General features: G+C 30.8%; 3 protein-coding genes across 7 annotated transcripts; 2 read left to right on the top strand and 1 right to left on the bottom strand.

Annotated features, from left to right (window-relative positions):
* The first annotated feature begins 1,877 nt into the window (after positions 1-1,877).
* LOC138944077 (uncharacterized) lies at positions 1,878-2,624 on the top strand. Its single transcript, XM_070314945.1, has one exon. The coding sequence runs from the start codon at positions 1,878-1,880 to the stop codon at positions 2,622-2,624; it is 747 nt and encodes a 248-aa protein (XP_070171046.1).
* Positions 2,625-5,549: 2,925 nt separating this feature from the next.
* On the top strand, positions 5,550-12,205 carry Alpha-man-iia (alpha-mannosidase 2). 4 transcript variants are annotated; one of them, XM_070314951.1, is made up of 8 exons: positions 5,550-5,693; positions 6,040-6,185; positions 6,291-7,645; positions 7,762-8,100; positions 8,175-8,483; positions 8,664-9,195; positions 9,286-9,438; positions 9,619-12,205. In XM_070314951.1, exons 2-8 carry the CDS (start codon positions 6,051-6,053, stop codon positions 10,201-10,203), a joined length of 3,408 nt encoding a protein of 1,135 aa, XP_070171052.1. In that variant the 5' UTR covers positions 5,550-5,693; positions 6,040-6,050; the 3' UTR covers positions 10,204-12,205. The 4 variants fall into 4 exon arrangements, with proteins under 4 accessions (XP_070171052.1, XP_070171054.1, XP_070171053.1 ...); XM_070314953.1 differs by having other exon boundaries at positions 5,585-5,604; XM_070314952.1 differs by lacking the exon at positions 5,550-5,693 and adding an exon at positions 5,708-5,959.
* On the bottom strand, positions 9,537-13,639 carry Naa40 (N-alpha-acetyltransferase 40). Of its 2 annotated transcripts, XR_011448644.1 has the most exons (5): positions 13,360-13,639; positions 12,277-12,662; positions 12,010-12,168; positions 10,110-10,330; positions 9,537-10,022 (listed from the first exon to the last, which is right to left on the bottom strand). XR_011448644.1 is itself a non-coding variant. In XM_070314955.1 (4 exons), exons 1-4 carry the CDS (start codon positions 13,363-13,365, stop codon positions 10,252-10,254), a joined length of 630 nt encoding a protein of 209 aa, XP_070171056.1. In that variant the 5' UTR covers positions 13,366-13,639; the 3' UTR covers positions 9,538-10,251. The 2 variants fall into 2 exon arrangements, 1 of the variants encoding a protein (XP_070171056.1); XM_070314955.1 differs by having other exon boundaries at positions 9,538-10,330.

The raw sequence follows: 13,639 nt of genomic DNA, 5'->3' as shown, positions 1-13,639 counted from the left end.
ATATACAAAATGATGAAAGAAGCAAAAGCATACGAAATAAAGAAATGGCTTATTGTGAAGAAATAAATATGAAAGAAATGGAATCTATAGAGAAAGTTGCCACATCAACATCATCTAATTCTATTTTTATAAAAAATAGTATAGAGAATCTCATGAAACGCCGTCTGTTACAATATTATCAAGCACCTAATTTATATTTTGATACTTCTATGGAAGACATTACAGAATGGATATACCTTGAGCCGCCTACACATAAACGAACTCTCACGCCTGTTCCATTACATAAAAATACAGAGGACGAAAAAAATAATCTCCTTCAGCTGCCTATGCATGAAAGAGTTCTTACCTCTCTTCCGTCAAATGAAAGTAAAAACGAAGAAAAGAATATGACAACAATACGTAAATTATATACTACAATTAATTCCTTAAAATTGGAAAATATTCGATTACGAAAACAGATAAGAGATTTAAAATATCGATTACATTCTACTGTATGAACACGTAAAACGCCGAAAAATAATAAGCAAAAGAAAAAGATAATAAAAAAATTGATAGATGAACAAAATCTACATCCTGTTGCAAAAGCTATGATAAATTTGCAACTGCATACACCAAATGCAGCATATACAGAGGAAGAAAAAAATCTAACAAAACAATTATATTATTATTCAGCCGCTGCTTTCTGTCGGTTAAGAAAAGCAGGTTGTAACTTACCTGCACAACGAACTATTAGAAGATGGCTAGAAGAATATGATGTACGACCAGGATTTTGTGATTTCATATTTCAAAAATTGAAAGAAAAAATCACTCATGTACCAATGGACGAAAAAGTGTGTGTTTTAAAATGGGATGAAATGGCGATAAAATCTTACGAAGAATATTCATATAAATTAGATGAAATAGAAGGTCTTGTTGATCTTGGACCTTTAGGAAGAAAATCAGAAAGAGCCAAATGTGTATTTGCTTTTTGTTTAGATAGCTTAAATGCGCATCATGCTTGGCGACAGCCATTAGCATATTTTCTCCCAGGAAAATGCATGAAAGCAGATGAAATTATAACATTATTGAAAGAATGTTTAGACAGATTGAGCGAAACTGGTGCTGATGTGCAACTTGTTACGTGTAATCAAGGCGCGTGTAATCAAAGTGCTTATGTTCAACTTTGTATTAATACAGAAAATCCATTTTTTATTTATAATGGAAAAAAATATTATGCATCATTTGACTTCCCACATCTAGTAAAAAGTTAGCAAGTTTCCTCAGAACACATAGAAATATTTACTGTGATAGTAAGATTATCGCGTCGTATTCAGATTTTGAAATGACATGGTCCATCGATAACGCTACAAAAGGAGGTTCAAATTTATTATCTCATATAACAGAAGCACACATTCGTCCAAATAGTTTTGAATCAATGAATGTGAAAAGAGCATTCCAGATATTTAGCCATATTTTTGCTGCTGCTATAAAAACAACTGGCCACGAAAAAGAATTAAATACAATTACGTGGGAAGCAACAGAAGATTTTGCAGAGCGCTTAAATAACGTTATTGATGCATGCAACGCTTACAGTCTCAATATTTCATTTGGCGGTAAACGACCATTATCTTCCAAAAATCCAGATATTGAAAATCTATTAACAGATTTTGTCAAATGGTGCTCAAGGTGGTCTAGGTCAGCAGAAAATATAAGCCAAATTCCTTGTTTTAGATTCCTTTGCTTTAATTATAAAAGCTATTCTCGCAATTTTTAAAAATCTTTCAAGTCAGCATGAAGGATTTGAGCTTGCAACAGGATTATGTAATCAAGATTCAGTGGAACATTTATTTTCGAAACTAAGACAACGTGGAGGATTTAACCCCAATCCAACCGCAAGAATGATTCGATTATCTATTAGACATATACTTTCTACAGGATATATTCAAACCAGTGACAAAGGCAATGTTCAATGTCCAGAAATTGAAACTCTAATAAGTCAACCAAGTCAACTCATGAAAAAGATTGAAAATTTTTTGAATGTAAATGCTAATGTAGAATATGACAAACCTGAAAATGAATTGTTTATTGAAGATGTAAATATATTTTTCAAAGAATGTGATATCGAGGAAATTGAAAGTATAAATTCACTTGACAGCAGTTATAATGAAAATGCTATCGCATATTTCGCTGGATTTGTGGCGCGACGAAGTATTGCAAAAAGCAACTGTAATCATTGTCGCAATGATATGATGAAAACTCCTATGGATGAATCGACAGCAAATGAAAAATATATTGAATTTCGCGAATATCTAAATGAAGATGAAGATGCTCCAACAGTGACAAAATTAGTGCGCCCAATAACTTCATTTATAAATATTACTAAAACACAGTTGATAGCATTCAATCGTACATGGCAATATCACTGGGCATCTAAACAGATTCTTAATAAAATTGTGACTGAATGTATATATAAAACACATCCACAATGGCTAGATAAAAATGGAAAGTGTTATGATCACCGGATACAAACGTTAAAATATATGATTACCATAAAATTATATTCCCGTACAAGATATAATAATCGTGCTGCAAAAACAGCTAATATACCTTCCTGTAAAAAAGTTAAAAAATTTTTAAACAAGTGAAAAGTATATCAATAAAGATAGATAAAAGAAAAAAACATGATATGGAGCAAGAAATAAAATAAAAAAAATAAATAGTAATATATATATATTATAATTTCAATAAAAAATTTGAGTATTGATCATGTAATTTCTCCCTAGAGAATGATTACGATATTCAAAAAGATAAGTAAAAGGCAGAAAAAGAAAAAAGTTAATAACATAACGTATATATAATAATATATGCGCGATAAATATCATATAAAAAAATTGATACATTTAAAAATATATATGTGTATGTACGTTTTTTTCTTTATTATTTTATGCATCTTGCAGTTTTGTCATTATATGTGTATAAAAAATGTTTATTGTGCTATTATATATCATGATACTGAATTCATTATGAAAAATGCCTGCAAATCATGTTTTACTTTACAATCAATATTACTTTAGTATTAATTTAGTAATGAAAAAAAAAGCATGAATTTTTTAATTTCTTAGAAGATCGCAATCACAGTTGAAATAATTACATAAATCATAAACTAGTAGATCTCATCACAAAATAAATAAAGAAGTGGTTCTAATACGATCATGCTGAGAAATTGTAAAATAATGCATTTTCTTGTTACGAATGATATAATATGAGATGCATAAAATGATAATGAAATTTAAAATACATAAGAGACATATAAAATTTATCGTATATATGTATATGTTACAGGCCAAGGTACAAAAGAATACCGTCAAATATAAAATACAAGTGATTTTGATAAATCACTAAAAATAATAATAAAACGTCTCAATATACAAATAATAGGGAAAAGAGACGTCAAAAAATATAACTGATTTTTTTCAGTTATTTATAAGAAATCTACATTATATATAGATTTCTTTGTGATAAGATCTACTAGTTTGAGATTTATGTAATAATTTCAGCTGTGATTGCGATCTTTGCATCATGCTCATTAGTGCCAATATAAATGTACATATACATATACGTATATCAATCAATAAAAAGTTATCAATTTATTTAATATACATTCCACATAAAAACATAATTTTATGAAAGGAAACTTTTTCTAAAAAATACTTAATTCTATTGTAACAATTTATTTAACATTTCAATTATAACTCCTTAAAAATAAAGCTAATGCGCAAGAATTTTGTTATATAGATTTATATATTGTATATATTTTAAAGATTACTTTTTCATTCTAAAGTAATATATTAATAATATTCAAATGACATTTATTTTAAGAATTTTTTTGTCATACATGCTCTTAAAATAAGTGGTAAAGGATATAAAAAATTAAAAAATATTATTTTCCAACTTTTATTTTGAAGAAGTCATATTTTCGTTTCGAAGACATGCCCTCAAAATAATTGATGGATAACAATAATCAGTTCTATTATAAAAATTTCATATATATATATATATAGAGTATGCGTGTGTGTCACTAACGCGAAACGTGATTTCTGAAATGTTGTGCTTGATCATGAGTGTGAAATATTATAACAAGGAGGTTTTTAGTGGGTGCGAGTCCCACATAATCCGTCGGATCGGCCGGCGAGGTATGCATAAGGCATTTTCCCTCCTCTCGCAAAAAAAAAAAATTATATATATATAACGACCGGGTTCCTGTCTCTGCTAGATCCATAATTGTGGATCTCAAAAGCAATGGTGTACTGATATACATATTTCATATTAGTAGCGTTGCATGTGATCTTTTTTCAATTTACTATTTTTATTTTCAGTGTAGTACATATTGAGGACATCGATATATGTAATATATTATTGAAATATTGTTATAGGAATTATATAGGAGTTATAATTCCTATAACAATATTTCAATAATATATTACATATATCGATGTCCTCAATATGTACTACACTGAAAATAAAAATAGTAAATTGAAAAAAGATCACATGCAACGCCACTAATATGAAATATGTATATCAGTACACCATTGCTTTTGAGATCCACAATTATGGATCTAGCAGAGACATGAACCACCCGGTCGTTTTACCGTGGCACTGAAAGTGGATCTGGCCATGTAGTTCCGCTCGGCCATAAAATGGATCCAGTTAGCGCCACTGTACCGGCTAGTTAAAGCGTCGTAAGAAAAACGCCGGCGTGGCCCCTCTCAGGCTTCTCTCTGGTTGTATAATCGTAGTAGCCTAATAATTAACTATCAAACGTTGTAATTAGAATACCAATCACCACCAAACGATTGTCTTTCATTTAAGACCAATTTGAACAAAATTGGTTGATAAATAATATATTTGTTTGGCTAACTTTGCAGTTTTCAGTTAGCCATCCCAACTACCTAACTGCATATGGCTTTTTTTTAATTTTTGGATAAATTATGGACCACCAAATGTTGTAAATAGAGGATTTGTGACCACCTAATGATTCTGCATCGAATAAGTTTCGATTTAATCGATTAGACTAAACATTGAAAATGTCCGGCTAACTTTACACCAATATTTCAATTATTTAATAAAAAAAAGACGATTGACCACCAAACTTTTTAATTAGACTACCAATCATCACCAAAGGACCACCAAACGATTAGATAATTTTAATTAATGAAAAGTTAAAGTGGTCCGGCTAACTTTACGAAGCTCTAAATTTCGTGTCAATTCGCTGCCACTCCGACAAAGCTTGTAGATCGAAATGGAAGTGAAATGAACGCAGTCAATCGTGTTTCCATCGACTTAAATTTGATTCTACGCCGCACTAGATGCGAATTAATACTTCGATGGAAACTAGACCTATGTGCGCATGAAATGGTAACTTAAGGTACAATTTCATGTGCTGCAAACTCGTACAGCAGAAAGGTCACGTGATCAAAATGGACGAATGAGTGACTGGCCGCTGATTCGTCCATTTCGATCATGTGTCCTCTTTGCTGCACATAAAATTGCACCTTTATGCTGCGCATGCAGCACGAAATAAAGCATTTCTGTTGTTGACAGACAGCGGCTGTCAGAATCCAGGCTGTGAATATCTGTTTCTGACAGTTGTGTGTCACGTTTCTAAATTATTGCTGGAAATAACAGTGTCTCAAATTCCTAACAAATCAAAAATGGTTTACATAATTACAAAATAAAAGCTATTATAATAATCGTCAGAGATTGCATATAAATTAGCGAATAAATTTTCGAAACTCAAAATAAGTTGATTTATGAGATTCATAATCTTAGTATCTCAAGCTCGATGAATTCATAAAATTTACTGTTCATTGAAAATTTACGTTTAAAAATTGATTTTTAACATGTAGTCCTTTATAATAGTAGAAGAATTATATCAAGGAATTAGATACAAGCTCACTTTTACTTTCAACATTCAATCATAGTTAGCATAAATTATTGATTCATGTTTTATGATTAAAAAAAAATTACAAATGTTTAATTGAAACGTTAAATTTAATGCAGAAAAAAGATTTATGACAATGAGAACCAGAAGGACCATTGCCATTCTCGGGGTAGGCTTGATCCTTGCTTGTTGCGTGATGATCTATTTAATGATGGATTTGACTCTCTTCCCACCTGGGCAAGATTCTAAGCTTTCAATAAATAATGTAAGTCATAAAAATACTGCCTACAGTATGTTAACATTAAATCAATTGTAAACAGATTTACTGCAAGTTATGTAAAAATTATTTGTTTTTTTTTTTTTTTTTTAGAATCAATGGCTCCATTTTGAAAACAGACTCACAAAATTAGAAAAGGATTTTAACAAACATCATAAAGTTATGAGTGCTTTGCAAGAACAAGCAGCAAAAATCAAACATAATTTTATACCAAATATACAAACAGTTAATCATTCAAATTATTCCATTACAGTTCCACATATGGGAAAAAGCCTCATGTGTAATTTTAATATTCAGAAAGTTCCAGAAGTTGATATACAAATGTTAGATTTGTATAAGCAATTAGAGTTTGGTAATGCAGATGGTGGAGTCTGGAAACAAGGTTGGAATATTATATATGATGAAAAACAGTGGCATCCTAATAGAAAATTAAAAGTGTTTGTTGTGCCTCATTCGCATAACGATCCTGGGTGGTTAAATACTTTTGAAAAGTACTATATATTTCAAACAAGAAGCATATTGAATAATATGGTGACTAAGCTAAGTGAAGATAAAAGACGCAAGTTTATCTGGGCGGAAATATCATTTTTTAAACTTTGGTGGGACGATCAATCTAAAGTAATAAGGGACGAAGTGCGTCGCTTAGTACACGATGGACAATTGGAAATCGTATCAGGAGGATGGGTAATGCCTGATGAATCTGTATCACATTGGATTGCTCAACTCACACAACTAACTGAGGGTCATCAGTGGCTAAAGTATAATTTAGATTATACACCAAACTCGGGATGGGCTATTGATCCTTTTGGTCTCTCTCCCACTATGCCATATCTCTTAAAGAATTCAGGCTTAGAAAATCTTTTAATACAAAGAGTTCATTACTCAGTCAAAAAGAGACTGGCCAGAGATAAAAATTTAGAATTTCGCTGGAGACAATTATGGGACAACGATGGCTCCACAGAATTGTTCACTCATGTTATGCCATTTTACAGTTATGACATTCCTCATACATGTGGACCAGATCCGAAAATATGTTGTCAATTTGATTTCTACAGAATGCAGAATTTTGGTCTTAGCTGTCCATGGAAAATCCCACCAAAAACAATTACTAAATCAAATATAGCAGAGAGAGCGATGCTTTTGTTAGATCAATATCGTAAGAAGGCACAGCTTTTCAAAACTCAAGTGGTTCTTGCACCTTTAGGTGACGATTTTAGATATACACATCTCGCCGAGTGGGAAGCTCAATATGACAATTATCAAAAACTTTTTGATTACATGAATGCAAACCAACACTTGAATGTTCAAATACAATTTGGAACTTTGAGCGATTATTTTGAGGCGGTCAGAGAGAAACGCAATTTAAACGAGTTTCCTACTTTATCCGGCGATTTCTTTACATATTCGGATAGAGATGATCATTATTGGAGCGGCTACTATACCTCTAGGTAGAAAAATTTTTTTTAATTCTAGGTAGAGAGAAAAATCTTTAATTTCTTAAATCTGTTGATGATGGTAAGTAATTTAAATTAATCTATTATAATCTTAACTTATGTGTGTGTAGGCCTTTTCACAAACGATTGGATCGTGTATTACTGGGTTCTTTAAGAGGATCCGAAGTATTAGCTGCTATAGCTTGGGCCAAAGGTAATGATCAGTTAGTGGAAGGAAATCTCGCATCTCGTTTGAACAAGGCCAGAATGTGGCACTCTCTGTTTCAACATCATGATGGAATTACCGGAACTGCCAGAGACAATGTTGTAATAGATTATGCCCAAAAGATGATAATGGCATTGAATAATTCAGCTCATGTACTTCAACAATCTATAGCACATTTATTGAAAACTCCACAAGTATCATCCATAGATGTAGAAACTGTATACTTCTCATTAGACGAAACTAGGTATGAAAACATTTCATAAATGATAATATTTCATATATGTGGTAAAAGATATAATGTATAATTATCTTTTAAAGGTCACATCATACAAGTGCTGGTGAGAAACATGTCCTTAATCTTGGTGACGATAATCCTTCGAGAAAGATTATCCTATACAATTCTCTTCCAAGGCAGAGAACAAAAGTGCAAACTTTGATTGTATCAACACCATTTGTCAGAGTTACAGATCGAAGAGGTCAAATTGTCAAGTGTCAAGTATCTCCCGTTTGGATTGGTTCGGCTGCATTGTCTGCGGCTAGATACGAGCTATCTTTTTTAGTTACTGTACCAGGATTTGGTATCACTACATACATAGTTCATGCACTACACAAAGCATCGTACACAAAGTAAATGCGATAAAAATGTTTATATATAAGAAGTGATTCAAAAAAATGTTTACAACAATAGTGCAGAGCATTATTCAGTTATTAACTTTTTTTTAGCATGCTTTTCTTTCTCTTTTGAATCACTTTATAAAATAATGCGTATATTAAAGATTTAATATATCTGTTATTTTTTTTATACAGAGGAGTGTATCCGGCTAATATCACCATCTTTAATACTGACATTAATCTTCCCTCAGTGCCTGGTTTCGGTCATTTGACGATTTTACCGCATATGCAAGAATTCTCGATTACTCAACGACCAGAATTGTCCGCCTCTTTCGGAAAGTCTGGTCTGTTAAAAGCTCTTCGAGTCGGCAACGTCACGTTTCCTGTGCATTTAGATTTTGTAAAATATGATACTAGAGGCTCTGGCAAAGACAAAAGTGGTGCTTATTTATTCTTGCCCGACAAACCGGAACCAGATCCAGTATTTGTGGATAGCAGGACGATCGTTCATTTAGTAACTGGACCAATTTTATCGAGAGTGTTCATAGAATTGCCGCACGTGCGACATACCTGTACACTGTTCAATTCTCCTAGCAGTGATGGACTTGGATTGCACATACTCAATGAAGTTGACATAACGGAAACACAAAATTACGAACTTGTAATGCGTTTCAATACGGATATCGCATCCGGCGATCAGTTCTTCACGGATTTAAATGGGCTTAATGTAAAATTTAGCAATTTAAACAAATTAATTTTTGACGAAATTTGGAATTTTTTTTTCTACTAAGATATAATATATATATTTTAAATTTAGATGATCCGGCGACAAAGATTTCCAAAGCTTCCCACACAAGGCAATTATTATCCAATGGCAGCAAGTGCATATATAGAAGATAAAAGAGTTAGATTAACAATCACCACAGCACAGCCATTAGGTGTAGCCTCTATGGCATCTGGTCAACTTGAGGTAAATCAAATAAATTTTATCTAGTTGAAAATTAAATACAAATATTTACAAAAATATATAAGCTTAAAAATAAAGCTATAACAAAATAGTAGAACAAATCCATGTATAAAAAAATGTGTACACTTAGAAAATTTATTAATATTGTATATATAATATGCCATATTTGATTTTTATGAATAGATTATGCAAGATAGAAGATTACTTCAGGATGACAATCGAGGATTAGGGCAAGGCATAATGGACAATCTATTGACAAATCACATGTTCACATTAATTTTAGAGAAGAAAGAAACGAATTGTGTCTCTACTGTACCATCAACAAATCATCCTGCAGGGTTGTTGTCTTTAAGTGGCCATTTAGCTTCGGAAGAATTACTACATCCAGTTATAGCACTGCATCCTCACAATTCTCTGCCGTTCGATTTGCACGCGCATTTCTCACCGCTTCGATACGATCTTCCAGTAGATTTAAACATCATTAGTCTCCGAGTGTTCCCCATTCCCGAAGGTGCCGGCAAAGGTATCGGCATGGTGTTGCACCAATCAGCGTTAGATATTTGCTTCAACAATTCTCGTCTGCGACACTTTAATGTTTCGGAATCAGGAGAGATTGATTTGACGAAATTTCTCAATGACATGGAAGACTGGACCATAAGTAAAGCGCCCCTTACATTCCACAATGTTGGACCATCTCTGAAATCGCCCATTATAAATTTGTGCCCCCATCAAATATTGCCGATTTTATTTCATAAAACACAGTCCTAATCAAGAAAAAAATAGAAAAATCCAGCATGTTTTATTTTTTTTTTTTTTTTATCCATGTAAATTTTGTTTACTCAAGATTATATAATCCAAATGTGCTGAAGTTGGACTCGAATTGTCTAACTTATATCTGAAACAATATTAAATTAACACAACTGTTATCGTTTTGATTAAAAATTTGAACATAGACTATACACATATAACAAATATGATATTTAAATATACAGGTGTTCTAGAATTAGACCGATAAACTTCATAGATAAAAAAATTATAAAGGACACCAAAACAAGCCAATTTTGTCAATAAACCCATGTTCGTAAATGAATCGTTTTGGCATTAGAGTGGTTTTTGAACTCAAATATATTTTTACAGCAGAGTTGTTCGAAATGGCAGCCATTTATTTCCATACAAAGATTGCATCGTCAGTTTATAGATTCATGGATCTTAGAATATTTCCAAAACAACTTGCACATGTGCACAAGCAATCATCACTCTTGCCAGAAGATCTTCCTCTCCAAGTACAGAAGTTTCATACACCAAGAATTTCTTATTTGCGGATTATTGACGGGTTTATTGACAAAATTGGCTTGTTTGGTATCTTTTATAACCACCTAAAGTTTGTCAATCTAATTCTGGGACACCCTGTATATACATTATTTATACTAGTCAAACTATATAGCAATAGGAAAACTATCCTTTTTTAAATTATACATATATAATGTGTATTTAAAATAGAAAGATTTCAATAAATAGTTTTATTTTATCTCATGCACATACAATATACACATGTATGTATGTATATGCGATAAACTAATAATTGTATATGCATGCATGCACATAAAACTGAAAATAATACATTACACTTTCTCATTATTAAATTTGCAACTGATAGATTAGATTTAATGTTTATATATATATATATATATAATTGTCTTGTTTAGTTTATACTATAAACTATAATTATATTATACTAGAGTAAGTTAAAAAGTATTTGATTTAGCATTTTTAAGTAAAGATAAAACATTTATAGATATAAAGAGAAGAATTTTAAATCAATATTAATAATAGAAGCATTCGAGAATTAATAAAATGTCAAATCAAGTATTTTTAAAGAGACAATCTATATATCCGAGAACATCGCGTTTTGCTGCTATAAAATTAACTAATGTAACTATTTCCTCTTGATTTGTCATTCTTTATTAAATCTCAAATGTTGTCAGTGTACTTGAATGTATTCTGTATAATAAGAAATATAATTTCGATATTTTGCATATGTATTTAGTTTTTAAAAAATGTTATACTGAAAGATATTACTATAAGATTTATGATTGAATATTGTGAATGAATGATTGTAACATATTCTCTATATTCACTACATATTTAATGTTAAACGTGATTCTTCAAGTTCTCGACTTGTTTGCTCTCTGATATAGAAAGGCTATATTAAATACAAAATATAAATAAAATATAAATTTAAATAATTACATTTAATATTAGTGAATTGAGTGAGAACATGTGTAAATCAATATAAAGATAGTATTTCTTTATCAAAGGAAATACTTTGATACTAGTCAATTATAGATTCTATAAGATAGACTTAATTTGCACAGCAATTTTATACTTGTATTACATTGTACAATATTATGTATGAAAAATATTAAACAATTCTAGGTAATATGATTAAAAAATAAGTAGAAATTTTATGTATAATGTAGTACAAAAAAAATTTAATCATAATATAATATGTCAATGTTATTAAAATATCATACAGTGCTGATCTATGCAATAGTACTGATAAATGTCCATTACCCAAGCGTATAGAAGAATTGTATCGCCAACAAATTACGTTTAAAAACTGTTAGAACAATCTTCAACATCTGATTCTGATATGCCATAGATTCCAGGGCTGACATCATAAAACGGCCAAGACCTTTACGTCTGACCTCTGGTTCCAATTGTAATTCATAGCTATACATATACACATAAATATTTAATTTTTATCACGCATTCAGTTTTATTTATTTATATATATATATATAAAAGTGTGTGTGTAACCTGTATACATATAATACCTACCAATATAATACTACATCGCCATTGTCGATATCAAATCGAAAATGTGAAAAGCCTAAAAATTTGTCATTACATGATGCTACTAAATACCAAGCCATTTCTTCCGTTAATTCTGCTTGTTTCTCAGCTACATCCCAGCCCCAAGTAGATTGTTCATACATGTCTTTCATGTTTCTTTCCATGATATCAAATATCCAAGAAAGACATTCTGGCTGTGCATCTCTTGCTTTAACACAAGATAGTTTTATTGTATAATCTTTTATGATATATTCATGAAACTTGTCTAAAGTTTCCAAAGGATTTGTCAAAGCATTTGCCCTATTAATTAATTGTTGCTGTACCGCTGCTTTGTCTGCCAAAAGCTGACGCCTTGTTTTTCTGGCTTTTTTCTAGAAAATAAAAGAAAATCAGATCATTCAAATGCTAATTAAATCTCCTTAATAATTTTATGTGCAAGCATTTAAGGATATTGGAGATACAATCATAGACAAAAGTACCCAAAATTCTAAATTCTTAAATATCTATGCCCTACGTGTAGTAAAGGTAGATATAAATGACACAAATGATAGTATAATTACATATTTATTTATAGAAAGATATTTTTTATTTTCTCAATATTATTTTAGCTCTATTTGCGAAGTTTCTTATTTATATGACAAAATTTTTGAGAGTGAAAATGCCCTGAATCTAACTTTATAAAATAAGAATTGCACAAAGCAAGGTTAGTGACTACGTTTGTTGTTGACATATCGCGATGGAAAATACAACTTAAATACAACTTAAATTACAACTTATCGTTGGAAAGGTAAAATTGTTACTAAAGGTATGTATAAAAAAAAACGCATAACAAAAATATGGAAAATTAAGAAAAAGATGTGACTATAACAGAAAAACAAAAAAACTGAGCCTATTACAAAAAAAAAAAATGAATGAAAATTAAAATTGTAATGACTCGTTAACGGTTTAGTGAATTAATGTGAACTTTTTTTAGCACATTAGAAAGACATAAAAAACAACCTCACCAATATTGTACTATTTTAAGATAGCTCCGATACATCCTTAAAGTGCTTGAGTTGGCGAACTAACCTGCATAGTTGGTAATATGAATTTTAAATTTTCCGCTTTTTTCACTCAAACATTATAGATTACATATACATATAATATTCTATATAATTATTTTCTATAGTACAACAATGCAGAAATTATCAATTATAAATTGCTATAAATACTTAATTTAAACACCGAATTACAATCAATAAACTCTATACCAGACTACGGGCTGCGTTCCGAAAGCACGCTTACGCGCCATACGCAAAAGCGTCGTTCTATCTTTGTTATTTACGGAAAGTTGAACAAGGACAAAGCA

Source organism: Polyergus mexicanus, unplaced genomic scaffold (genome assembly GCF_030449975.1).
Source record: "Polyergus mexicanus isolate NDT 795.1 unplaced genomic scaffold, iyPolMexi1.0 SCAF_84, whole genome shotgun sequence".
NCBI lineage: Eukaryota > Metazoa > Arthropoda > Insecta > Hymenoptera > Formicidae > Polyergus > Polyergus mexicanus.
The sequence above is the reverse complement of the archived record's forward strand: the minus strand, read 5'-3'. Positions and strand labels throughout refer to the sequence as shown.

What these genes read in the sequence shown, in the direction of transcription:
- LOC138944077 (XM_070314945.1), top strand. Translation starts at nt 1,878, where the DNA reads ATGATTCGATTATCTATTAGACATATACTTTCTACAGGATATATTCAA.
- Alpha-man-iia (XM_070314951.1), top strand. Translation starts at nt 6,051, where the DNA reads ATGACAATGAGAACCAGAAGGACCATTGCCATTCTCGGGGTAGGCTTG. An exon ending in AGCGGCTACTATACCTCTAG is followed by an intron (nt 7,646 to 7,761) that starts GTAGAAAAATTT and finishes ATGTGTGTGTAG; the next exon opens with GCCTTTTCACAAACGATTGG. An exon ending in TTCTCATTAGACGAAACTAG is followed by an intron (nt 8,101 to 8,174) that starts GTATGAAAACAT and finishes TATCTTTTAAAG; the next exon opens with GTCACATCATACAAGTGCTG.
- Naa40 (XM_070314955.1), bottom strand. An exon ending in GGCGATGTAGTATTATATTG is followed by an intron (nt 12,169 to 12,276) that starts GTAGGTATTATA and finishes GTATATGTATAG; the next exon opens with CTATGAATTACAATTGGAAC. An exon ending in CAATTCTTCTATACGCTTGG is followed by an intron (nt 10,331 to 12,009) that starts GTAATGGACATT and finishes ATATTGTTTCAG; the next exon opens with ATATAAGTTAGACAATTCGA.